Here is a 27951-nt window from a genome sequence, read left to right on the forward strand (position 1 = left end):
TTGGTCGTCGTGGGCCAGTTGAATGGCCCCAAGGTCTCCCGATCTGACCCCCTTAGTTTTTTATCTTTGGGGTCATCTGAAGGGGGGTCTATGCTGTGAAGATACGAGATGTGCAGCACCTGAAACTACGGATACTGGAAGCCTGTGCTAGCATTTCTCCTGCGGTTTTGCTATCAGTGTGTGAAGAGTGGGAGAAGAGGGTTGCATTGACAATCCAACACAATGGGCAGCACATTGAACACATTTTATAAGTGGTCAGAAACTTGTAAATAACTCATGAAAGCATAACATTTTTTTAATAAGAGAGGAGCTAGATGAGTGGAGAATTACTTAAAGCCATCATGGCCTGCTTCTTTCCTGCTCTGAAATGACTTTATAGCATCTAGTAATTCTGCTAGCAGCAGAGATTTATCCAGTTCCTCTGCAATAAAAGTATATATTTGTGGTATCTGTAATGTATCCAGAAATGCATTAGATTGTGTTTTGTCTTCTTTGAACTCCATAGAATATAAGGATTTATAGTAGTCTCTAATTGTGTGAATTATTTTTTTATGGTCAATGATTTTTATCTCCGTTTGTGTTGGTGATTTCTGGGATTATATTGCAAAATTCTTGCTTGTGGATTTGTTGAGCTACGAGCTTATTAGCTTTCTCTCTGTGTTCGTAGTAATGATGTCTTGATTTAAAAATGAGTTGTTCAGAGTTTTTGGTTGTTAAGAGGTTGAGCTCTGAATGCAGAGCCTGTCTTTTGCTATGAAGAGTTTCACTTGGACACCTGGCATGTTCTTGATCTTTTCTAGTACTTTTGCTGGTTAGCTCTGATACCTTCTTGGTTTCTAATTTATTTCTGTGGGAAAGATGTGAAATAATCTGTCCTCTTAATAAGGCCTTTAGAGTTTCCTAGAGTATTCCTGCAGAGACCTCTGAGGATATTTTTGTCTCTAGGAAGAAACTGATTTGTTTTGATATAAATTCTGTACAGTTCTCATCTGCTAATAGAAGTGGGTTAAGACGCCATCTGCGAGATGAGTATGTGGGGCATAATGATTTCAGCTCCAAGATCAGAGGGTCATGGTCAGAAATAACAATAGCGTCGTATTTGCAAGATTTAATTGCAGGCAAGAAATTATTATATATAAAGAAATAATCAATTCTTGTGTAGCAATGATGCAGTTGTGAGTAGAAGGAATATGTTGTTGAGTTTGGGTTTAGAAACCTCCAGGGGTCTGATAAGTTGTGGTTAGTTAAAAACTGTGTAATCATCTTTGCAGTGTTCAATGTCATCCCCCCTGTGACAGGAGACCTATCTAAGAGTGGATTTAAAACACAATTAAAGTCCCCAGCCATTATAATTTTATGAGTGTTCACATTGGGAAAAGAAGCAAATACATTTTGCATTAATTCCCTATCCATCGACATTGGGTGCATAAACATTTATCAAAATCACTTAACAGTTAAATAAGTTGCCCATGACAATCACATATCTCCCTTCAGGATCAGATACTACATCTGATGCTACAAATGAGACTGTTCTATGTATAAGAATTCCCACACCTCTAGTTTTCTTTGTAAAGCTGGAATGGAACATTTGGCCAGTCCAGTCTTTTTGTAGCCGGAACTGATCTTTGCTTAATAAGTGGGTCTCCTGTAAAAATACTATTTTAGCGTTTAGACCTGTTAGATGAGAGAATACTTTCTTTCTCTTTAATTTGTTATTCAGGCCTTTAACATTTCAGCTGATAAAGTTAACTGTCCCATCATTGAGAGATTGATTCTGAATTTTTTATGTCATTTTGTAGTCTTAACTGGAAGTGAGACAGCTTTAACCTTAATTTCCAATTTTCCCACGAGTTATTGCCATGCAGCCTATTGTTACGTTGGAAGTTATAATTATAAGGATTAAAAAAGATAAATTAGATATAGTTTGCTCTCTTTCTCTCCCCTCCTTATTCCCCCCACCCCTCCATTTTGCCTCCCCACATGAGGCTGGACCCCACTTCACAAAGTCCCAGTCCTCTGACATACCTAGAGACAGAGCACGTCCAAAACAAAACAAGCCCCCCAGCAGCGCTATTTGAGGATTAAAAAGTAGAGATCTATTGCCGATAAAGTCTAAATACTATACGCATAAAATATCATCAACAGTCTTGAAATATTAAAACTGTAAACCCAGGAATGGTGTTAAAAAAGTGGTCCTGGATAAACATACTAAAATCTAATGCAATAGTAACAATAAACCAAGGGTATGATGTTAAACAGTCTCCTTTAGAATAGCTAAAAATCAGAATAATTAAAAAAAAAAAAAAAACTACTTTATATTTTTTCCACACATACGCGTGAAATTGTAATTAAAACATAAACAAAAAGGGGCAGAGAAGGAAAAAAGGATGTACAGTGGAACCTCGAGATACGAGTTTAATTCATTCCAGCACTGAGCTTGTATAGCGAATTTCTCGTATCTAGAACAAACTTTCCCATTGAAAATAATGGAAATCCAGTTAATCCGTTCCACACCCCCAAAAATATCAACATAAAAATCAATTTTCCTAACAAATAACACTGATAAATAATATATACAGTACAAGTGGAACCTCGATTTGCAAGTAACTTGGTTTACGAGTGTTTGCAAGACGAGCTAAATTTTTTTAATTCACTTTGACTTGATAAAACGAGCGATGTCTTGCAATACAAGTAGTATGGATACACTTTGTCTGCTGAGCGTCATGTGAGCATAACTGAGCTGATGGTTCTTCTGTCTCGTGCGCATCTCTCTCTCCTTATCTCTCTCGCTCACCTCGCTCGCTCGCGCACGCGTCTCTCTCTCTCCTTATGTCTCTCGTTCGCGCCCCCCTCTCTCTCTCTCTCTCTCTCTCTCCCCTCTTGAGGGCAATCGTCTCGTATTCTCCGTCTGCATGTCCGCGATATTTTTGGATACGCTTATGCAGCGAACTGCTACAGCAAAACAATGAAATCACAAGCGCACAAATGCGTAGATCCTCACGCTACGGGAGAACAAGGAACACTGAGTGAGCCGACGGGCTGGCAGCGTCAGCTTGAGTGAATCCCCAAGTCGAGGCGGATCGGGAAACGCGTCATGCTTACCCACAGCCTGGCTCATGGCTCGTTAACGCGAGCCAACGCTCGTATTTAGATCCGAATTTTTCATTCATACTTTATCTTACATACTTATCTTGAACTTCTCGTATACAGAGGTGATCGTATCTAGAGGTTCCACTGTATAATTATGGTACCCGTATCATTGCAAGCAGATCAGACAGCAGGTAATATCTTTTTACCATACCATGACAGGATGCGACTTACTTTTGTATTTCAAAAAAGCATCGGGATCAGCTTTCGTAATTCCTTTTCTGCTTCCTCCTTGGAGGAGATGATGTGATATTTGTCTTGAATATCCACGTTCAGTTTGGCAGGATACAAGAGCTGTATCTGATATCGGCTTTCCGTAACTGCTGTTTAATGTTGTAAAAAGCTGCATGTTTAGCAGCTATTTAGGGAGAGAAATCAAGGAAAATGTGAATGTGGTTATTTTCAAATATAATCTCTTGTTTGTGTCTGAGAAGAGGCAATGCATTAAGCTTAAATTGTAATCTCTTGAAGCGGACAATTAAAGTCCTAGGTTTAGAGGTATTTGATCCAAGTATGCGATAAGCTGCCACTATCTCAGTATCTGATTTAAAGTCCTCTCCAATTATTTTTGAGAATAGTTCAGCTATGAATTTCGCTGGTTTTGGACTTTCACGGTTCTCAGATAGACCTTCGTTTCTAATATTATTCCTTCTGCATCCATCTTTCAGAGACACAAGTCTGTCTCCGAGTTTTTTGCATTTGGAATTCGTAGCTGTAGCTTTTCCATCTGCGTTAGATTCCAATTGTTCCGCTGTTTCAGTTCCAGCTGTGAATGTCTGCTTAACATCTTCCAGCTGATCGGCAAGTTCTCTCAGTTTAGACGAATTTTCTTGAATGTGTTCCTTAGTTTTTCTCAACATATCTTTAAAGACTGCATCAAGATGATTATATATACATTTTTCCAAGTCTTTATATTCCTGCCACATCTCTTGCAGCTCTAGCAGCAGCTTCTCGTTTGTCTTGAGCAAGCCATTTTTTTCTTTCTTCATATTTTTCTGAATGTCTTTCTGAATGTCTTTGTTGAGCTCACTTATGGCCATGGCCGTGGTCAATGTTGTGATCATTTCCTTCAGTTCAGACAAATTGTTTCAGCTTTCTTCCTCCATGTGTGAAGTGGTAACCCCCATTACAGCCGATGCTTCCGACTCGCGAGGAGTAGATGAATGCACAGATTGCAAGGCCATCTCTAGTTTCAGGTGATCTTCTGGAATCGGCGAGCTATCGTGAGCTGCATCACTTGCACCTTCAATCCCATTTTCACTCTCAACTGGAGATGATGCAGTGGAATGGGGTCCTGGGAAGCCTGTGCTTTCATCTGCCTGTTCTGGGTCAGTCTCTGAAAGGCTGTACCTTGCACTTGCACTTGGGCCTGATGCCTGTCTAGACTTGGGTGTAGTTTTAGGTTTCTTTTCCGTTTCTTTCTGACCCCCTTTCTTGTTACTCATGTTTGTATACTGTAGTAGACACTCCCTAGGTTAGGTAAATACAGGATATATTGGGATAATAAGAAAAAAGAGAAAAAATAAAGCCGCTGCAACAGAGCTCTGCTTCAGACGTCCATTTTCCCATAACGGACGAGACCAATTATGTAAATTATTTCTAATGATTCTTAAATCTTAAATGTTTACAGACTGAAAACGTGCATCATTACATCTGTAGCTTCATCCACTGAATATTTTAAAATAATTAATTACAAAGCAAAAGCAAACTAATCTGCAAGACACTAAATCCAGGAATTAAACAGAAAAAAAGAAAGAGAGGCCCATTTTTAAGGGCTCATTGCATCTGAGGAGAAGCCTGCTCTTCTGCCCAGGTTTGTAGGTGCAGAGTTTATAATGGAAGAGTCAAATGTGTACCTTGCTTGCCTCATCACCATAAGTCTAAACATTTATTAAATCCAGAAACATTGTCGTTTACTTTTTAAAAGGGAACCCGTTAACAACTAGGGCTGCAACATTTAGTCGACGTAATCGACGATGTCGACTACAAAAAATCGTCGATGCAGATTTTTTATTGTTGACACATCATAAACAGAACCTTCAATATAGGCTCCAGTCACAAAGAACCACATTGGTTTTTGTAACTGCAATGCACTACATGAACGTCTGGGGGCAGTATCGTTTGTTATTGTTTGTCAAGACTGCACACAGTCCTACCAACGAAGAATATCTGAGGAGAAGAATGTAGAGGAAAATAAACGTGGTTGCAATGGCGAGTCAGATAGGGGAGGGTGAAGGAGATAGAAAAAAAAATTGAGTCTGAGAGCACTTCACCGAAAAAGAAAAAAAGTTGAATGGAGATTATGCAAAGTGGAGCTTTCTTTTCACGGCAGCACCGCCACGATGCATGAACATCTGAAATGCAAGCATCCTGGAGCTGTGATGCTGGCTCTGTTAGTTAGTTAGGCTCTGATCAGGAGGGGAGGGAAGAGCATGAACGATACTGAGAAAATAAAAGGTAAAAAAGCTAACTTTTACAAGTAACAAATTTACACCCGATCTGTTTGTTTTCAAATAATATTGCATTAATGCAATGATGTTTTCTGATTGGTATTATTCAGGTCATACAATGATTTCTTCAAAATGTCACATATATTTGTCTCTTTATGTTTGTTTTTGACCCCTGTGCTGCGTGCAGACACCAGAAGGTGTGAGCTTATTCAGTGCTAGCAGGAGCACGCTGGTGGCCAGTTGCTTGTGCTATAACAAGCTTGACCTGGCAGCGATCAAAGCACATGTACTGTGCAAAGCATGTACGGGGTCCACTGAGAAAAGAAGAGCGTTCATGGCTCACCTTGCAGAGGATCATTCTTTCCTCTGCATGTCCTGGAGTCCTGTGCAGACTGGCCAAGATCGGGGGGGGAAAAACACATTCACTGATTACAACCGCAAGAAAGTATGCAAATGAATATGAATAATGTTGCATCCGTGCCACAATGTTTCCTGATATGTGCTGTAAGGTCATAAAATGAATAATTCCAAATATCTTATATACCTATGTCTCTGTTTTTTTGTCAGTGCAGCATTGACATCACGGGCCGTAAGGCGCATACTAATTCAGCATAAGCAGGAACACTCAATAAATTTGAATAAAAAAAAATCAAGTGACAATGAGATTCAAATAAAGCAGATTCGCCAGTGTTTGTGTGTCAGCTTTTATCCACCCAGATCAGAGAGTTTGCAGTTCAATTGTCTCAAAACATCACTTACATATACAGTTATTCCCAGTTTCAAATAAAAAGTAACCGCTTCAGATCCCTGGGAGGCGGTAGTATGTATCGTGATCGTGACTGAGAGAATAAAAGTGAAAAAAAAAGTAACTTTTACAAGTACTATACATTTATAGTGGCTGTTACAGACGCAAATCAAATGTATGTGTTTATTGTATAATATTAACAATAAGAGCAACTCACTGCTCAAAATGGTAAATATACGAGTCAGTCAGGATCAAACCGGGGGACTCTTGATTATAAGTCAGCAATTCCTGCCGCTGCACCACGGAAGCTATTGTATCGTCCTTGAACCTTTTGTGAAAGTGTTTATTTGATCTTTGCACTTCAGCCTTCACACATTATATAGTTTATCTACATTTTGTCATTTATTACTAAAATATGAAAAACGTTTCAGTTTTAACAGTGTATTTTTTGGTTAAGTTAAATGCACTTTTTTTGTTTAAAGACTACTTGTACTTTAGTTTGTATTGTTTAATGTATTTCTTTTTTATTGTGATGGTCACACTAATATATGAATTTGAAAATAATCAGATGTTTATGTTTCACTAGTTGTTTTAATTTGATTAAACGTGACAGACGTGAGCAGATAAGGTAAGACATGCACTGGACCCCAGAACAGGATATGCAACCACAGGTCGCAGGCATCAAAATAGTCAGGCATGAAATAATCGCTACTAATCGAAAAATAAATTGAACGATTAGTCGACTACCAAAATAATCATTAGTTGCACCCCTATTAACAACCAGTGACGTTCACTAATGACATTTTCTATGGGAAAGACTGTTAATATCATTAAATATAATTTCAAGTACACTTAGAACTGCCTACATAAAAGAATTTACCATGGAGCCAAATGTTTACTCACCTATCACTATGCTGAGAACTATGTGGTCTCGACTATCAGTGGTTTCATCAACTACAACATACATTTTATTGGCATGAATCTTTCGAAGGACGGTGTCCGTATGTCGTTCAAAGACCCAGGGCAAATGAGTTTGACAAAGTCTGCTCATTTTCTGGCAGCACGCCTCCTTGTTTATGATGCTTAATAAAGAAAGGGCACATCTTTGTCATTTTTTTTTTGAGTGGTATGTCTGACTTGCATGGCCACAAAGTCCTCCACGAACTAGTGTCTTTCAATTGACGATTTTGTTATTCCCTCTGTTGTTACCTGAAGGGGAACACTTTTTGATCTTAATTTCTCCTTGTTCTTTGGATAGGTTTTAGAAATGACGTGGTCATTGCAAGTATTTTTTCATGTCCAGTCTATGGTATGCTGGCAAAACTTGCAGAAAAGTTGTCCAGATTCGTAAACGTCGCCTGGATATTGTTGTGCCCTCAATTTTGCAGTTAAGCTCGTGTTTCTTAGTTTTTTTTGTATGTAGTTAGGGTATCTGATATTGCTCACTTTGACATTTCTGTCTCATGCAGCTAGCTAATTTGCGTGCCTTTAATGAGAAAACATACAAGAAACATGCGCAAAAACGGAAGCACTACTGAAATTTATGAAAAATTGTGTTTGCTTAAAAAGCAGCAAACTAGAAATTGTATCTGAATGATAGAACTACAGATTATTCAATCTTTTAATTTATTGGGAAGTGTAACAGTCACCCCTTCAGTCTCTGAATTCAGCACATATCTTTTTTGAAATCTGAAATCCGTTTTTGGCGGTGGATCATATATACAAAATGTATGTCATTCCTAAATAGTTCATATTCAACCGTTTGAATTAATGCTGAAATCCTACACTTTAGTCATCCAATTATTTATTGCAAACCACTGCGGTGGCATATAGAGCCAAAATGATGAAAGTTGTGTCACTGCCCAAATACTTACGGATCTAACTGTACCGTCTCCACTGAAGTCTGTGAAAAATTCCTGAACTTTTCCTATAATAAAATTAAGAAGTCCTTGTAAGATGAAGCTAACTACTTATGTACTCATGCCATAATCCAGACTGTTACAACAATAATAAATACATTCCTTGATACTGGCTTCTGTCTATTTCTCACTTCCCTTTTCTGTCAGTCCTTGAGCATGTTGTACTGTAGATTCCCAACTCACCAGTTCTAATAAACTGATGGAACCCTTTAAGTCTGGTTTCTGAGCACAGCACAGCTATGAAATGGCTCTGCTTCGGGTAATTAATGATTTGCTGATGGCAGCAGACTGGACAAACCAGCATATTAATTCTGTTAGGCCTCAGTGCAGCATTTGACATTGTCAAACATGACATTTTACTGTACAGAATGGAGAACCTTCTGGATATCTCTGTTACTGGCCTCCAGTTGTTTAGGTCCTATCTTGCTGATAGGCTAGAGTTCTGTTAGTCTTAGCAACAGAAGGTCCAGCTCGGCACAGTCACAAAAGGAGTCCCCCAAGGCTCTGTCCCTAACTGTGTGCTCTTCTGAATGTACAGAGTTCTGCTTGGCCCTATTATTTGAAGTTTTGGACTTAATTATAATTTTAATGCAGGTGATACTCATCTCTATTTTAATGTTAAAAATGAAACTTCATCAGAGTTTTCACAGCTCACAATTTGCCTCAGTGAAATTAAAACCTGGATGGAGCATAACTCTTTAAAATTAAATTGCAACAAAACTGAACTCCTGAAAATTGGCACTAACTCTCTCTCTCTCTCTCTCTCTGTCGCTCTCTTGCAAATTGGCACTAACTCTCTCTCTCTCTCTCTCTCTCTGTCGCTCGCTTCTCTCTCTCTCTCTCTCTCTCTGTTGCTCGCTTGCTCTCTCTCTCTTCTCTCTCTCTCTGTCGCTCGCTTGCTCTCTTTCTCTGTCGCTCGCTCAATTGCTTGTGCTCTCATTCTCTCTTGCTCGCACTCACTTGCCCACTCTCTCTCTCTCTCTCTCTCTTTCTTTCTAAACGCTTCCTATACAATCACAACGCGCGTTGTACCAGGGGCAAACGATTTTCGGGATTTTCTTTGTAAAAATTAGGGTGCACGTCTTACACAAGGTACACGAGTAAATACGGTAAATAAAATGTATTATTATTATTGAGTAAAGCAAATCCAAGTGTGAAGAGATCAAGTATTGCTTATTCTACAAAGATATTCTAAAATGGTCTGGACAAATTTGTTGGTACCCCTGGAAAAGATCAGAAATATTTGGATTAGAATGATTTTTCACACCTGCTATTTTCTTTTAATTAGTGTCACGCGTCTCCCATCATGGAATCAGTCATTCAGCCTATTTTAAATAGTGAAAAATAGTCACTCTGCTGTTAGTTAACATTGTGACCCACACTGAACATGGACCAGAGAAAACAGAGGATAGAGTTGTCTGTGGCGATCAAAAGAAAATTATAGACAAGCATGTTAAAGGCAAAGGGTATAAGACCATATCCAAGCTGATTGATGTTCCTTTGACATAGCAAGTACTTTGTCAGTTTCAAGGTATTTCAGAGGCTATTGTGGGTTCTTCTTTTTTCATTGAGGGGTACCAATAAATTTGTCCACTCAGAATTCAGATTATTCCTTCAGATTACCTTTTTCAATTATAAAAAGAATACACTTTCCTGCAGGGTTGTTTTTCACAATGACCAACAATAAAAGCCAAGTGACTAGGAAAAGCAGAACTTGATCTAATGCAGGAATGTTTTACTCATGCACAATTGTACAGTATATATCATATGCAGGATTTAGTAGAACTTGCGATATAATGATAATATTACTCATTGTTTAACTGATGGCTCTATTGAAGCATTTAAAGTCCCAGGTCCAGAGCTTTTGCTAGTATGGTGCCATACCGATAATATTGGCCTTTGGTTTAAAAAAAAAAAACCAAACCAAAAAAAAAAAACCTGCATTGTATATAGAAACCTACTTAGTTACATGGTATTTCTGATGGAGACAATTTAACAACAGCAGTATAAGTGGGGCTTGTTGTATTAAAGAATCTTTTAGAATACAAATCTACAGTCAGGCTCTGTTGGGTGACCCAAGATAAAGTTGATGGTGATGAATGAAGCAGTCGGATTAAGTGCGCTTGGCACATTGGGTGTTGTCTTCTCCACATGTAGAAATGTGCAAAACTGTTGGCACCCAGTTCAGAAGTTCCAGGTTGAGCTAATCAGTAGCTGTGGTGCTCCAGCGTGTTCAATGTCCATCAGTTGTATTGGTCTAAAATGCAAAGGTGTGGCAGCATTTTTTTTTGTATCTTTAGGATAACACTGTTTTGATGAACCAAACCAATTGGTGTCTAACTAGGAGAGTTGACACTCATTTTCTAGGAGTCTATGTTAAACAAGGAACTTTCATATATAGCACAAAAATGAAAACAAAGGCTGACAATGCATAACAACAAGGAAAAGCAAACTCTTGTAACATGGTGATGATGATAATAATAATTGATGATGATATAATAAATAGAAATAAAGTATTGTATTTGAAAGAGGAAAATATTTCTTAACCAGGCTGTTTACTGCATGTGAGTACAAAGCTTTTTAAATACACAGACCACATTGACCCATTGAATGTCATTAGTCTTCACTGCTGTCTACATATGTAATGCAGCTGCATGGTGTACGTTGTTATACGTTTGTTATACACTTATTCGAGATATCCACAAATACTGTGACTGCGCCTTGCTGTTTACTGATGAATTTGGTACAACTCCTGTAATAAACAAATAAATGTACAGTTTGTTAACAGAGGATTATTTTTTTAATGAAAAAGAGTGGGAAATGCTAGCTGCATAGATTTTATAAAGGTCTGTTTCCTCTAAGCTGCTGGAAAAAACAGCACAAATCCTGGATTGTTTAAACTGGCTGCTGGAATAAAATGGTAAGTATTGTAGCATCATGAGCTGGCAGTTTAATTTCATTTGGGGAAAACATTTTTAAAATTAAGATTTGCAATATAGATATCCACTTTTAACATGAACATGTTTGACTTACAGAAAGGTCTTGTTTGGTTTGAGTGGCAACGTTACACTTTCCTTTACTTAAGATGGATATTGAAACTGTATCCAATGTAGTAAGGCAGAGTTGATGATGATACAATGGTCTCAAAAGCATATCACAGGTCCCCTTATACAGTAGCATCTGCCTTTCAGTGCTACTGGCAGTTAAATGTGAAAATATGCTTCTTCTGTGGTGTGCATTGCATTTAGAATCATTCATACACATTTATGTGCCATGTTTTGTAGCTATGTAAATGCAGTATTAAGCTCCACTAACCTTTATCAGCCACAAAATCATACGGACTACTGTTGTTCCATATAAGTTCAACACAATTCTCAGTTTTTTCCAGCTTAATGCTAGCAAGAAGTACAGTATATCTTGCTTCTATCTGAAACACAGTTTGTTTTTGCCAGGGTGCATTAAACACAGCTGAGATAGTTTGTCTCCTTTCCATCTAAATGTAAAACGTGAACATCTGCTCCAAATGTCTGACTTCCGTCTTTTTTTTTTTTTTTTTTTTTTTTACTGGGCTATACTGGCACGTTCTGATTGTTCTTTGCACATCTGCTTGCTCTGTTTTCTCAATATGCTGTGAATGTCTGGTTTTTAGAAGTAACATCATAAAAATAGCATTATGACTGGATTTTTATTTGTATAGATTTAAAACAGTAACGTTTTACTGGAGTTTTATTACACTGTATGTACAGTTTGTCATCCTGCATTTCTCATTGCTGACTTCCAATGCTTGCCCACTTGAGACAGTTTTATATTGAGTCTCGCATGATCCCAGTCCTATTACACATCTTTGTTATCTAGCACAAGATGAATATACCACTATTTAAAATAGTACAAGTTGTTAATTAAAAACCAATCAGAATAATCTCTCCTAGAAACGTGACTTTTACTAAAGCTAGAGTTGGAGACAGAAGCTTTTAACAACTCCACAGCTCTAGTAAAAGAGGCAAAGTTTGTATTTTTTTTTCTCTTGTCTTCACTTTGAGAGGAAGGATCCTGCTATCTGTCTCTGTTCCTGTCTTGGAGTTATATGTTGTCTCCATTTCTGTATGCATTTTTCTTCAGTTTCCCTTCAACATCCACTAGATGTGCATGTTGAGTAAATTCGCCTCATGTGAGTGGTTTGATGCCTCACTTACATCTGGATGCTGCCATTTGTCCAATGCTACTGGAGGTTTGCTGTGTCCTCTTGTCCTCTGATGTGGGTGAACAAAGGGGCACATGCTTTTGCAAAATGCAAGTTTAAATGCTAAAATGCTGTTTACTTTTACCCTTCTCTGTAATTTAAGCTTACTCACTGTTCCAGTTTGAAGGCACTCTCATCAAGTATGTGATTTGCTACGACTCCTCTTTGCTCTGTCACTGGACTGTTGATAGAAGCTGTTCTGTGCCAGCAATCGGAGGTTTGCCAGTTCGGTTCCCATAAATTCCAGAAGTGACTGCTCCATTGGGCCCTCGAGCAAGTTCCTTAACCTGCAATTGCTTTGTCCTGGGTATGATGTTATTCTGCATCCAACTCGCACTGTTCCAGTGTGGTGCTGAGGTGTCACCCGCTGCACTTGGGTTTAGTGCTGGGCGATATGGAAAAATCATATATCACGATATGGATTATTTTATATCACAATAACGATATATATCACGATATACCACCCACAATAAAGTACGTTTTCAGTTATTCTCTGAAACGTTTGACAAAAATATCATTGCATACTTTTTTTTGCAACTTTATTTTGAAGTGACATTTAACTGAACTGTCACAAATGAGAAAAATACATTTTAGTTTAGCAATATAAATGTATCAACTGACAACAGATGTGGTGGAGGTAGAGCTACAGTAGCCTTCACATTTTTTTATCCACATCATAGTTATTTAAATAGTATTATCAAAATAAACTTTATTTAAAAAAAAAAAATTTAAAAGTGCACAACCCTTTCAAGTTTTTGAGCAGAAAAGCACTCAATTATAAAAAAATAAACACAAAACATTTTTCAACCTTGTAGTGCAAAGTTTGCTAACCAAAATAAAGTATCAAAAGTAAATATCAGAGTTGAACATAACTCTGTTTAAGGCATTAGCCATGAATAAAAGTGCAAACATAAAAGGCTACTTTGTAAAAGTAGAAAAAATGACTCTGTCAAATTTATAGATGGATAAATACTTTATTAGGGGTTCTTTCTCAGAATTACTACAGTAAAAATGACAGAACAGTAAACTAAAAGTACCTCATACAAATTACTGCACGAGTAACGCACCTTGGGCTATCATGGCTCCCGTGTGGTCATCTGGAAAGTACGCAGTCTGTAAACAGCGAGCACAGAGGATCCAGTCTTTGCTGATGTAATGGATGGTTACGCTCATGTAGGGCTGCGTAGCTCTGCTCGTCCACAGGTCAGTTGTCAAGGCATAATGGACCACACTGCGAACATCCTTCTCTACTTGGGCCCGGCATGCGTTATATAAGCGAGGCAACTCGACTTTACTGAAGTGCTTACGACTGGGCATAACGTACCTCGGGTCAAGGACTTTGACGAGGTCTCGGAAGCTACCCTTCTCAACTGCATACACGGGGGTCATGCCTTTACAAATGTAATGCAAGATGGCACATGTGATTTCTTTATGGCGCTGGGACGTTTTTTCATACGATGTTCTTTTTATGAAAGACTCTTTAATTTTAGGCTGGCTATATTTTTTCTCACCACTTGCCCGGGCTGTTTCACAACTTTCTTTACGTCGCATTTCTTCGATTCTCCCGTATTCTTTTTCGTGGACGCTCTTCAAGTGGTAAAAGAGGTTTGTTGTGTTAGCGTCGGGCGCGGAAACAGTCTTTTGGCAGAGTTTGCACATGACTGTCTTCTGCTCCGTGTCAGAGCTCTTGAAGCCAAAATGCAACCAAATCACTGACGTACTCCCCACGTTTCGGTAAAAGTACTTCTTGGGCTGCATAGCAGTTTCAGTTTGTTGCGACTCCGGGCATTCATCTTTAACCTCTTGCGTCTCCATCTTTAAGCACTCACGAGTTAACTAGCGTAAAGCATGTCGCAACAACGTAAAGCGTCTTGTCGCAAAACCATAAGACGGAGTTTCTTTGCGAAAAAGTTCATTTTTATTCTTGATTATCACTTATATAAAGGGTAGAGTATACATTGCATAGCGACAAGACATTCATACATTTGTCATAGCCTATTTAATGCAATATTTTATTTAGTAATTGATAAAATTAGGTTAGAAACGATAGAAGAGAAATAGGACGATAGACACTTTTCTATCGTCCCCACAATACATATCGTCATATCGCCCAGTACTACTTGGGTTCCAATCCAGGTGTTTCATCATGTGGTGGGTGCGGCAAACACGCTATCAGCGCATGCTCCCAATGTCTCTTGCATAATGCTCTGCGCGTAATTTTTTATTTTTGTTTTTACTTTGTGGCTGATGTTATTCTTAGTGTTTCTGTCCCATCAGGCATTCCTCGAATGCCCGATTTATCTGACAGATCTGTAACTCTGACTATGAAAGTAATTGGCCTCTACTCTTTCTGAACTCTTTTAGTAAACCTATAAATGTCCCTAAGAATATTCCAGTTACTTCCTACTTAAAGTTGATTTACTGCTTTTAGTTTACCTCTACATGTATGGTATAATTTTTATGAACACTAGGACAGCCTTGCATTAATTTTGTCCTTAAACTACTAAGGGAAGGCCAAAGCTGTGCCTAAATCCTTTTGTTTGTACTAATGATAGACAGAATGGTAGAATCGCCAATGCATCTAACCAGCATGTCTTTGGACTGTGGGAGGAAGCCAGAGTACCTGGAGGAAACCCACACAGACACGGGAAGAACATGCAAACTCCACGCAGGGAGGACCTGGGAAGCAAACCCGGGTCTCCTTACTGTGAGGCAGCAGCGCTACCCACTGCGCCACCGTGCCGCCCATTTCTTGACACGCATCTACTAAATAATTTGCTGGTTGAAAGTACTTTATAAAAGTGTGTCGGAGAAGTGCATAATAGTCCGTAATGACCATCAGTTTTTGTTTTCATTATCTACTTTGCTGCCACCTTCAGTGGATTGAGAGTGCTTCCGATAACTGGGGGACGTATAGTGCCTTATACGTCTATTTATTATATAGTGCCTTTCCTGTCTATCTGGTCATTTCACATGCTCTCATGGTCCTAATCATAGTGTTGAAGCAATCTTGGCCTCTCTAGTACCAGACCAATAGAACAAATCCAGGCTAAAATGCATTATACCCATTCCACCATTCTGCCCAATATGATACTAGCTTTCCCATTTCTATTGTGCTCCAAAACATCAGTCTGTGACATTCATAGTCACCTTATTCTTCCCATAAGTTGCCCTGTAGATGTAGAAAGGAACAGGTGCACCTGCTACACAAATTGTATCCTACACCTGTGTCTAAACTGCCCAGTCCTCTGTCACCTTGCCAGTTCTCCATTCTGACAAAATCCACACCATAATGTCCACACCCCCACCTCTGTAATCTTCCAGTAATGTGGACTTACGTCTGTCCAATAACACATGCATAACATTAGTCCAATCCAAATCTTATTAAAATAAAAAGGTCTGAATTCATTAAAGTAGCTTTTCTTGCCATTTTGTCTAATTGCACAGAACGTCTTCTCCAATTGTTTTTTTCTCAGTTTTTTTTCTCCACTTTCTTTAACGTACAGGCTAATATTCCAATCACTTCTCATTCTCTGGTAAAATAAGCCTCAACTTGCTGCTCCTTGTTTTACACTGCAGGGAGTTTGCTGCCAACATAAAGGACACACTCTGGCTCAACAACAGTAATACCTTGTGTAAAGGAGCACTGCAACTAAATTACCTTAAAGCTTAGAAAAACAGGGGCCGAAGAGAATGTTTTACAAACTCTGATCTGCCTGACAGACAGTCCATTATCCAGGACATCATAGACTCCTGCACCTTTGTATATCTGAGCTCACCTGCCAACATGTTGAACTTATTTTCATTTTCTCAAGAAGTATAAATCCTAAAATACGAAGAGTTGCCAAGTTAAAGATCTTAGTTATGAGATGATGTCAGAAACAACTTTCCTTCAGGAGTAACATTTAAATATTAAAGGTGAATCTAGGCTGAAAACAAATTTGATTGGCTGGGGTGGGATATTTAATTCCAACTACAATAAGACTAGAAGGGTGGCAATATTATTTTAACAGACAACCCCATGTGTAAGACAGAAAGACATCGAATAATTACTAACATTTCAAAAAATTTTGATGAACCTGCAGAGTCACTCACTGCTAACCTTTGCGAAAAAGACTTGTTCTACAAATAAGATTAAACTTGTTGACCATAAGAGAAACAAAGCATCAAATAAAGAAAGTCACAACCAGGGCTGCAATGGATAGTCATAGTCAATAAGAAAAAAATTGACACAGATTTTTGTTGTTGATGCATCACCACTACACACAGGCTGGCAGTACAACACACAACAAAATGATATGGGTACAATTTAGCTTAGAGATGAGTGTTGTCCTTCACCTGGAAGAGTAGAGGAAGAGACATTTAAATAGTGGCAGAATTGAAAATGGAAGCCACAAAGATGGCTAGACCAAACATTCTAAAGTGTGGGAGCATTTCTATAGCCATTAAAACTAAACTGTAAAACAGAACTTAAAATAGAGCACCACGATCATTTGAAGTGCATGCATCCAAGAGCCAATGCATCTGCTTTGCTGAATTGGTACTTTATTTTCTAACCAGGTCATATATTATTTATTGAAGAGACTGAGACACGTTGTGCAAAGATATATTATAATGAGTGGTTGACATAAAGTTTGTGTGAGGTGCTTAAACTACCTCTTCTGCGCATGGCATACTTGTGTGCATCAGAGGGTTATTCAGCTGCCTGTTATAAACATCCTGTTCATTGTAATATTAAACAAATACAGCAGAACCTCTCTTCTCTGGTAACACTAGCTGACAGCACCCTGCAGGTGGCAAACATTACATTAAGAGTCACATAATGTGAGATGGGTGTGGAATGAGGTGTCTTTGGGATGCAGATGAACTCTTTTCATCTAGTTTCAAAAGACATATGATGCAAGTGTCCTGCAAAACAGAACTCTGTTAATTAGGCTAAAGTTTTTAAAAATGAGTAGTTGCTTTCAGTATATAGTATTAGTCCTTTTTAAAATCTACAAAGAAATGTAGTTGCATTCTTTGCTGTTGTTTGAAGGCTTTCATACTCTAAATGGATTGCAACTATTTATTTTGGCTAAAGTTCAAAATATAACAAAATGTTTACAACTATATTAGTTCAGTTACATTTTTGTACTAGTTTGAGAATGATTAGAAGCATTGGAAACCTTTTTCCAGTCTAGCCATATGGATGGGTACTCATATTGGGCTGCAAATCATGCAAAGCACTTCAGAAAGTTCATTTGGGTGGTTTAACAAATGAAGACACCAGTTCAAAAAATGTCACCTCCTAAATAAGGAAGTGTACTATATATCAATCCACTTGCTAATAAAGCTGAGAAAACCTTTTTTTTTTTTTTTTTGAGAGAAGTTGTCTCATGTTTTATTTTTTTAATTTGCTACATGATATTCTCATTTCATTACAGAACTTACTCATTGATTAGAAGTGAAGTACCTGTATAAAAATGAATTCAATATGAACATTATGTTAAACGTTTTAGCGTAATGTCTTCAACTAAATAAGAAATCCTTTTTTCATGTTCTTTTTCAGATCTCCTCCTTTTGGAGGTGTCATCTTTATGCAATGGCATCAAGCCACAGTTCCCAGTCTGTGCCTCATCCAAGCAACATTGATAATATGTTTAAGAAGGATATGGATTCTTCAAAGCACTTTAAACTCGTCCGATCACTACCTGATGTTTGTCCAAAGGAACCAACAGGTAAAACTTCTTAATACATTTTTTCCAGCTGTCTTTTAGAGTTGTTAGATAATGTTACTATTTAAATAGTCTAGTTTTATTTCTTTTTAAATCTTATTTGATTGTAAAAATTAATAATCCATTGTAAAGGAATGGTTATTTGTTTTGCCTTGTACTAATTTCAGCATTGCATTACTCCATGCAACTTATTGATATTATTGAATGGTTAGGTGTTATTTTCATTATTAAATTAATATACAGTGGAACCTCGGTTCACGAACGTCTTGGTACATGTACAACTCGGTTTACGACCAAAAAGTTCGCCAAACCTTTGCCTCGGTTCACGACCACACACTCGGTATACGAACAAGCCAGTTTCCCTTTCGGTTTGTGTGCGCTGATGATTTCCGCACGTGTTGCATTGTTCTCGGTCAGACGTGAGTGCATGCACATGCGTGCATGCTTTCGCTGTGAACTCTTTGTGCTCTATTTCATTTCCCTTCCGGTTCGTACACGCCGATTACTGTATTTAAGCACGTGTTGAGCCGCTCCCTGTTCATTGTTCTCAGTCAGACGTGCGTGCTTTATCTGTGATCTCTTTGTGCTCTACAGTATTTCGTGTGCTTTTGCAGTTAGCCATGGCTTCTAAGCAAGTGAAGAGTGGTGAGAAGAAAGTTTTGCAGAAAATTGAAATCGAAGTAAAGAAAGAAATTATTGAAAAGTATTGAGCGTGGCATTCGTGTTACTGATCTTGCCGCCGAATACAAGAAGTGAAAACCTACGATTTCGACTATTCTAAAGCAGAAAGAATCTATTAAAGCAGCTGATGTTGCAAAAGGAGTTACAGCGTTAACCAGGCAAAGACCTCAAGTGCTGGAAGAGGTGGAAAAACTGTTTACCAGTTTACTAATTTACCAATTTGAGAACCCTCGTGCTTTCAAGCAGCACAATGTAATCAAAGCCAGACTGCCAGTAATGTGGAGGGCAAACACGAAGGGTTGGGTCACAAGGACTTTGTTTTAGGAATGGCTGCATGAGGCTTTTGCTCCCACCAGCTAAAAACACCAGAAACCCAAGAAATCACAAGAGAGAAAACACCTGAAGGAAAACATCCTTCCATCGCGGAGCCAGACTCTCCCTCAAAACTGTAACCTTCTCTCCACCCAGTTCCTCCTCACTTCATGCCAGAGCTCGACTCATGCAAGGTTAGTTTTCTTGGTGGTTTATGATTCGTTTTTGTCTTACGGATTTTTCAAATGTTCATTTTTCGGTTCGTAGCATGAATTGTTGCAGTGTTAGTTTTCACTTTTTTCAAATGTTCATTTTTTTACCCTGTGCTTAAAACTCATTAAAGTGTTTATACAGCGATCGGTTGCAAGGCTATAGCACAAACTCCTGTAATGTTATTTTCTTGGTTGCTTGTGGTTGGCTTTTAAATAAAGTTCAGGTTTGTTCAAATGTTCCTTCCCACTCCAATGTGCTTAAAACTAATTAAATTAAGGTATTTATACAGCGATCGGCTTGCAAGGTTATTAGTGCGAACTGCTGCAATGTTACAGAGAGGGAGAGAGAGCGCGTGCTGCTGAGAGAGACAGAGAGAGAGAGAGAGGGTGTGTGTGCTGCTGAGAGAGAGAGGGGGGGTGTGTGTGTGCTGCTGAGAGAGAGAGAGGGGGTGTGTGTGTGCTGCTGAGAGAAGGAGAGAGAGGGTGTGTGTGTGCTGCAGAGAGAGAGAGAAAGAGAGGGTGTGTGTGCTGCTGAGAGAAAGAGGGTGTGTGTGCTTCTGAGAGAGAGAGAGAGAGAGAGAGGGTGTGTGTGTGTGCGCTTCTGAGAGAGAGAGAGAGAGCGAGCGAACGCCTGCTGCTGAGAGAGCCTGGGTGTTTTGTGCCATGCTTCACTGTGGGGACTGTATTGGACAAGTGATGAGCAATGCCTGGTTGTCTCCACACATACCTCTGTAACATTGCAGCAGTTCTATCTTGGTCTCATCAGACCAGAGAATCTTATTTCTCACCATCTCAGAGTCCTTCAGGTGTCTTTTAGCAAACTCCAAGATTTTGGCCTTTATTCTAAGCGGTATGTGTGGAGACAACCAGGCACTGCTCATCACTTGTCCAATACAGTCCCCACAGTGAAGAATGGTGGTGGCAGCATCATGCTGTGGGGGTGTTTTTCAGCTGCAGGGACAGGACGACTGGTTGCAATTGAGGGAAAGATGAATGCGGCCAAGTACAGGGGTATCCTGGACAAAAACCTTCTCCAGCGTGCTAAGGACCTCAGACTGAGCCGAAGGTTTACCTTCCAACAAGACAATGACCCTAAGCACACAGCTAAAATAACGAAGGAGTGGCTTCACAACAACTCTGTGACTGTTCTTGAATGGCCCAGCCAGAGCCCTTACTTAAACTCAATTGAGCATCTCTGGAGAGACCTAAAAATGGCTGTCCACCAACGTTTACCATCCAACCTGATAGAACTGGAGAGGATCTGCAAGGAGGAATGGCAGAGGATCCCCAAATCCAGGTGTGAAAAACTTGTTGCATCTTTCCCAAGAAGACTCATGGCTGTATTAGCTCAAAAGGGTGCTTCTACTAAATACCGAGCAAAGGGTCTGAATACTTAGGACCATGTGATATTTCAGTTTTTCTTTTTTAATAAATCTGCAACAATTTCAAAAATTCTTTTTTTTGTCTGTCAATATGGGGTGCTGTGTATACATTAATGATGGGAAAAAATGAATTTAAATGATTTTAGCAAATGGCTGCAATATAACAGTTAAAAATTGAAAGGGGATTATTAACACATTTACAAGACAAAAGACGCTGAATGGAGACATGTGAGTGGATTTAAGGTGGGCCGGATTTATGAGTTTTCTCGTAAACTTTGGTAATTCTAGTGTTAAACGTATAATCCAAATACTCTGTATGTTTGTTCTTAGAAGTCTTGCCTAATTTGTCACATGAAATCTACAAAATGTGTGTAGCTTTTAAGATGACTCCTGATTTTTGTGTTTCTCTGCCTGGTCAGTCAATGCATTATTAATGTATGTTTGTGTATGTGTTATTTACCTGTACTTGTAGGTACTCTGAATATACTAATTTATTTTATCCATACCTACACTTGTGAAAAACTTTGTCATACATATTACTAATATTTGTCCTTTCTTTTTAAGGTATTTATGGTGTAGCCAAAGTGTCACTTATCGATTTGGAGAAAGGAAGCTATAATCCTTGAATCATCATTGTCATTTGCGTATATTGTTAAATTTAGCTAAAGGCTTCCGTAGAGTATTTGTAATTTTTAATTGGGTCATTTAGCCATGTCTGTTTATTCCAGATGAGGAATTTGAGTAGGCTGATTTATTAACTTTATTTCCTTTGCTCTTCAGTAGGTGATCTCCATAGCTTATGTGATCCTCCATCAATTGTGGCAGATCAACACGAATGGACTGTTTATGACTCCAAAGTGAATCTTCCTGCAGCATTAAATGATCCAAGATTGGTGAAGAGAGAGTCTGACTTTTTTACAAAAACTTGGGGTGCAGATTTTATAGAAAGTGAGGTTATGCCATCCCCTTACCTCCCAAATGTCACCAAGGAAGACTTTGCATCTTACCTTAAAGAAACCTCAAAGGTTTGTTCTTGTGCTATGATGTATTGTGAGTTTGTGACAAAATGTGTGCATATTTTTTCAGTATAATTTTAGGTTCTTAACTTATTTTATTTTGTCTCTTTTTAAATACTTTTGGTTGGTTATCACACTTTGCTGATAAATAAATAATACTAGTGCACATTTTATAGATTGAAAACTATCACTATTGCTCCTCACTGCTACATCCTCAATTACATTTTGTCTCAAAAAAAAAAAAAAGAATATTTCCCAGCATGTTCATTTGTTTGTTTTTTTCCTTGCCTACCTTATTAGTTCCTTTCCAGCTAAATAAATTAGATGTATTTGGTATTAGGCAGTACATTATTATTTCATTGTTTTAGCTTGCACACACACATCTGATTTTTTTTTTTTCCATTTTATTTGTTCATATAATGATCCATCAAGTACTCTGCTATCCATTTGTCATATGCATGATATAAGAGCCTTCCTTAAGAAAATGCTGCTGTTAACTTGAACGTCACCCATTTGTAAATCTGAGCTTAAAGGCTATTGATTTAATGAATATTTAATAAGGCACTTAAAAGACATAAAATAATAGTTAATGGTAAAACAGAAAAACGGCAAATTAAGTTTTCTTCTGTTACATTTTTGATGTAGTTAGCAATAAAAAAAATTTAAAAAGAACACTATACCAAAATTATGGCCTAGAAGAGTACCTGAAACTCAAAGTAAATTAAAGTTTAAAAAAGGAGAGGAACTGAATAAATATTTACTATTAAATCTAAAACAAAAGGCAAACAATTTTACACCCGTCAGGTGGGAGATATACCTGATTACTGGCAACAGCCTATGTGACGAGTGACATAATGTATCCCAGTATTTCTAGATCATAAATCTTTGCTTGTATTCCATTTAAAACGTGGAAACTATAATCAGAAATAAATTATTAGACTGCTTGTATAAAAAATAAGTAACAGCCCTTAAGAGTTCTTGACAAGGAAGATCCTTGTAAACCATTCTAATAGATTTTGAGCAGACAAATGGAGTAGTAAACAAAAGTCAAGCATACAACATCCTTTGCTTAGTCCTTACAAAAGACTGTGAATGTAAACGCCATTGACATAATAAGGAACTTTCAATACTAGATTTCAAGTTGGTACTTGACCAAAGATATAGTTCAGATAAAAGGAGAGTATTTCACATGGTGTTTATAAACCACTACTTTTTGTAATTTATATTATTGGCATAGATTCTGGTATAGTTCATAACTTGTGAAATTCAAAGATAACGCCAACTTTAGTGGAGTAGCTTACTATACAGAAGTGGAAATTAATTAATATTGGCAAGAAAACATCAGTTATAAATACATGATGTGCAACTCTGTCCTAGAGGAAGTCACCTTAGAAAAGAAAGTAGCATTTTTATTTATAAAACATTCTTTTCCTTCAAAATGCACAATTAAAATGCTAATAAAATGTTTTGTTCAGATTATGTAATATACTAGTGAAATCACATGTGGAGAATTATTTAAGGTTTTATTATATAAAAATATAAAGCAGTACAAGAAACTGAGCACAGACATGTAAGCAAGTCCATCCAATGAGTAAAGGGCATGCCCTACTAGAGCAGGATAAGGATATTAAAACAACTATAGTTTTGAACATAGTGGGCTATATGGGGAACTGGTCTAGGTCTTTAAAATTCATAAATCATACTGTATATAGGGCTGTTCATGTTGAATTATTTTAGTTAAGTAGCCAGTTGTGTTTTTGAAGGTGTTGTGGGAAAATAAGGAGAAAAGCATTTATGATAGAAGATAGATATTACTTCTTTATATATGGAGTTGTGAAAATCTGAAACATTCTACTGCATCATTTTGGTGAACCTTGATAAAGTATCTGGTTAGTATATTGAGACAAATGACCTCATTAGCTGATTTGCTGTTAAGGTTTGGACAGTTTTTATGTTGGCTAGGCCATGCTGCTTTGTACATATTTTCAGAGTAATTACCTAGAGCAGTGTTTCCCAAACTCGGTCCTGGAGACCCACTGTGGCTACAGGTTTTTGTTCCACCCAAATTCATAATCCGTAACCCAATAACTCTGATCTCATTTAATTTGCTTGTATTTTTTTTTATTTTATTCTACACTCAGAAAAGCACAGCAGCATGATTTTTACGTTTATAAGACATTTAGAAATATTTCTGCTTTTGCTATAGATTTAAATGCTTAACTCTCTTTTGTTGATTTCATTATATTTTGCCCTTTCTCTGTGCAGTTTTCCCCCTTTGTTGTATCTTATTAATGACAATTACAATTGAGCAGAGCAGACATGCAGGCAAACAACACTGAATATTCAAAGGCTGCAACTACTTTAGCGTCAAACCCACTAATTAGTAAATAATGGATTAATTAACAATTAGAACACCTGTAAAAATAGAATGAAAATAAAGAAGAAAATATTGTTAAGAAAAACAAATATATTATTCCCATATAACTACTTGGTACAGTTTAATTTTTTTTTTAATTTTTTTTTACCAAACTTAGTTTTCTAATTTCTATATTGTTCCCAAAACACAGAACCTGGGAAATAACATTTCACTTAATTATCCCAGGAGTTCAATTTAAAAAAAGCTGGTTGGAACAAAAACCTGCAGCCACAGTGGGTCTCCAGGACTGGGAAGCACTGACCTAGATGATTAGGTCTGGAAGAATTCCTCCTGTAAATGGGTTTTTGTTGAGTTAAAATTGTTCCACTCTTCAAAGAATGACTGTATTCAAAGGAATATTAAATGTTTTATATATTTTTATGGGCTATCCTTGATCTCTGCCCTTTTGTTCACAAGCCATTTTAACACATTCCTTGTCTTTATAATTATTTTGACTACATTACCAAACTTTGAGGCCTTACAGGTATCTAGAGTGAAATCGAACGTTATGTAAATTACTTTGATTGCATATGCTACAGCATGACATTTTCAAAACTATTCCAGTTCATATGGTTGGCTGGAGCCTATCTTGTCTGCTTTAGGTGCATGGTGGGAACCAGCCCTAGCCTAAGTACCAGTCCATCACAAACTCCAATCATGTACACACCCACACTGGCATTCACAAAGGACAGGCTTAGATTGCCAGTTAACACAAATTTCTTGGAGATGTGATAGGAAAACCAGAGTACCCTGAGAAAATTTCCCAAACATATGGAGAAGTGATACTGATACCTTTGAGATAGTTACTGAGTACAGCATTTAAATGCAGGATCCCAGATCATGAAACAGCTGTATTAGCCACTGCATTATTAGATGTATAGATAGTTAGAGATGTACAGATATCTGCCATAAATATTATGTAATCGATTTATATGAATCTACATGGTAAAATCCTATTAAAACACATCTAGATTTTAGGATACTAAGCAAAATGTTTTGTAGTTGACTTTGAGTGTAGGCTCACTGAACTAGAAGGTATAAATTGGAATACAATATTTCTTTTCTGGGATTAAGTAAAATGCTGACAATAAAAATAAACAAATTTCTAAATAAACTTAGGCCAATTTTGTATCCAGCTTTTTGTAATTATGCAACTAAAGTTGAGCGGTATCATAGAATCTATATTCATCCTATCCAAGGCCATTAATATTAAAGTTCCTATACAAATATGACTGTCCGGTTATTTTGAAGAATACAGTCTGGTTGTTTTTGATGTCCATCCCCAATGGATATCCATGGTACAAAAAAATAATAAAAGTGAATTAAAAAATGAAAGTGAAACTTGGTTCTGTATTAATCAAGGCCATAATGAAGAATTAATAAATTGAAGAAAAAAATGTATTCAACCTTGGGGAAAAAAAATTGCTGGTATTCATGACATATGGTAGCCTTGATCTGCTAGTAAGTGTAGGATGTTGCACATCTTGAGGATGCATTGGATGGGGTCCATCAGGGCTCCATGTGTGTGATGGTTTATCACCAAATTGTTCTGTTTTAATGGTTTTCTAAATGTAGCCATGTCAGGAGGGTCAGAATTTGATTTGTAATGGGTTGGATGAGGGCTGGGTTTGGGTGGAGCACTTTGGGCTGTTTTGTAGGTGTTATGTGCTGGGGGAGAGAGGGTAACGCAGTCGCAGAGATGCTCTGGTACTGCTTGTGTTTTTATTTATTATCTTCTGTTGCATGCCTGGGGTTGTCTCCTTTACTCTTGGAATAACCGAAAACTTGGTGTAGCTTCTAAATCTGTTGGTGTCATTGATTACTTGTGGCAAAAGAAAACTGTTGATTTAGGCAACTTGCAGTCTAAAATCTTTGGTGTGAATTCAGCTGAGATATGCTTATATGTTAAATCCGCCTTTAGCAATGCATTGAATGCCTACAGTAGCAGTCCTGTTGCTATGCTGATCCTTTAATTTTATTTGGCTGTGTCTGAGTCTCTGATGCTTTGTGCGTTTGAGGATAACTTTTTTTTTTTTATTTTGTAGCCTATAATTTTTTCCTTCTCCAGTGTTTGATGTTTGTCCAGTGATCCTATCTTAAAATTTTGTTTTATGCTAATGATATAGTGAAATTCATTCTTGCATATTTTGCCAGTCATGCATTTGTGATTTTTGCATTATTTTGCAAGTAATGATTATTGTGTTGGTGAGGAACTGTTCTACAGTCCATGGTGGGTTTCTTCAGGCTAATGCATAAACTTTTTTTTTTTTTTTGAAAGAGAGAAAAAATTCATGCAAGGTGCAAGTATATTTGTCCAGCTAAAGATGAACTTGGCACTGTCTGCACTCTTTCAAACAACCACGGTATGTTAGTTATAATTATTTAATCATTTTATGATGTTGCTCTAGATATAACTGTTGTTACTTACTATTGTTTCCTGGCTTTTCTTTAAAATATTTAATTCATTTATGTAGCTCCTTGACATGATGTAACTGAGAGTTTACATGTATACTTGATTACATTAGACATAGCTAGGTAAGCTGTAAGTTGTATGTTCTTTTTGATACCTTATTAATTCATATTCAAAAATTGAATATTTAGCAAATTTGCATTTATTACACTATTATTATTACTACGCTGTTAATGTTTTACAGATAAATCAAGAACTGATCTGGAACAAGTACCCAAGGTAATTCTTCAGGTCACCTGAACATTAAATTGATTGTACTTTTATCTGTATCAATTTGATGTTCAAACTTTTTCCTCAGGTATTCATGAAACCAGATTTTGCCTTGGATGATCCATTGACATTTAATGTGGTGTTGCCATGGTCTCACTTCAGTGGAGCAGCTGGTAAGGGCAGTCGAGTTGTGGGGTCTTCAAGGTTGCTTCAAGAAAAGGTAAAGGACCACTAGTTTTGACAGCACTTAAACTGTCTGAGAACCACTTAGGTATCTTTATTCTTCAGTCTACTTGCAATAGTTGATTACTTATTACTGAATGTCAATTGTTATAAAAATCTTACAGAACAATACTACAAACTTTAAGTTAAATTTAGACTTAAGATTTTGTGTTCTTTTGGTATGACCAGGAAATGTAACTTCATAAAAAATAGCATTACCAACATTGAAAAGACTTGTGCAGGTAAAAATTTTAAGACATTCAAAAGGTGAAAGGAAAACCCCTCATGTAGCAGTCATCTACCGTTGCAGATTAGAAATGAAACTGCATTAGCTAACTGTAATGCATGTTTAAAAGTTACAGCAGGCTGTCACAGTAAGTCAGGCCTCACTGGATCATGAACAGATGGGAGCATGAACCTCTAATATTTTTAGATATATTTATATAAAAAAGTCACCTAGTCAATTTAATTGTAAATGCAGGAGGAAAAATCTGTCCTAAAATAAAACCCAATTCCAAAGCATTTGGGCAGTGTAGAAAATACTAATAAACACAAAATGAAATAATTTATCAAGTCTGTTCACCCTATACTATTTTAAAATATACACACACGCATTAGGTTGTTTTACCTTGTGAATTTAAATGTGTGTGTGTGTGTTTTTTTTTTTTTTAATAATTATATACAATACACATCACATCTCCCCAAGGAAACTCCAAAAATGTTAAGTGAAGTGTTTTACAACTCTGTCACGTCACCTTTTCTTTTAATGACACTTAATAAGCCTTTGGACATTGAAGACACAAGTTGGTTAATTT

The 27951-nt window shown here is 37.4% G+C and overlaps 1 protein-coding gene across 1 annotated transcript in view; it reads left to right on the forward strand.

Annotated features, from left to right (window-relative positions):
• vps54 (VPS54 subunit of GARP complex) overlaps positions 1–27951 on the forward strand; it is a 117040-nt gene that overhangs the window by 17405 nt on the left and 71684 nt on the right. Inside the window, exons 2-6 of the mRNA XM_039737915.1 lie at positions 18050–18218; positions 21583–21827; positions 26513–26597; positions 26889–26923; positions 27003–27134. Coding sequence (XP_039593849.1) covers positions 18083–18218; positions 21583–21827; positions 26513–26597; positions 26889–26923; positions 27003–27134 — 633 coding nt within the window. The 5' untranslated portion in view covers positions 18050–18082. The remainder of the gene's footprint in view (positions 1–18049; positions 18219–21582; positions 21828–26512; positions 26598–26888; positions 26924–27002; positions 27135–27951) is intronic.

This window comes from Polypterus senegalus, chromosome 16, assembly GCF_016835505.1.
Source record: "Polypterus senegalus isolate Bchr_013 chromosome 16, ASM1683550v1, whole genome shotgun sequence".
In the NCBI taxonomy this organism is placed as follows: domain Eukaryota; kingdom Metazoa; phylum Chordata; class Cladistia; order Polypteriformes; family Polypteridae; genus Polypterus; species Polypterus senegalus.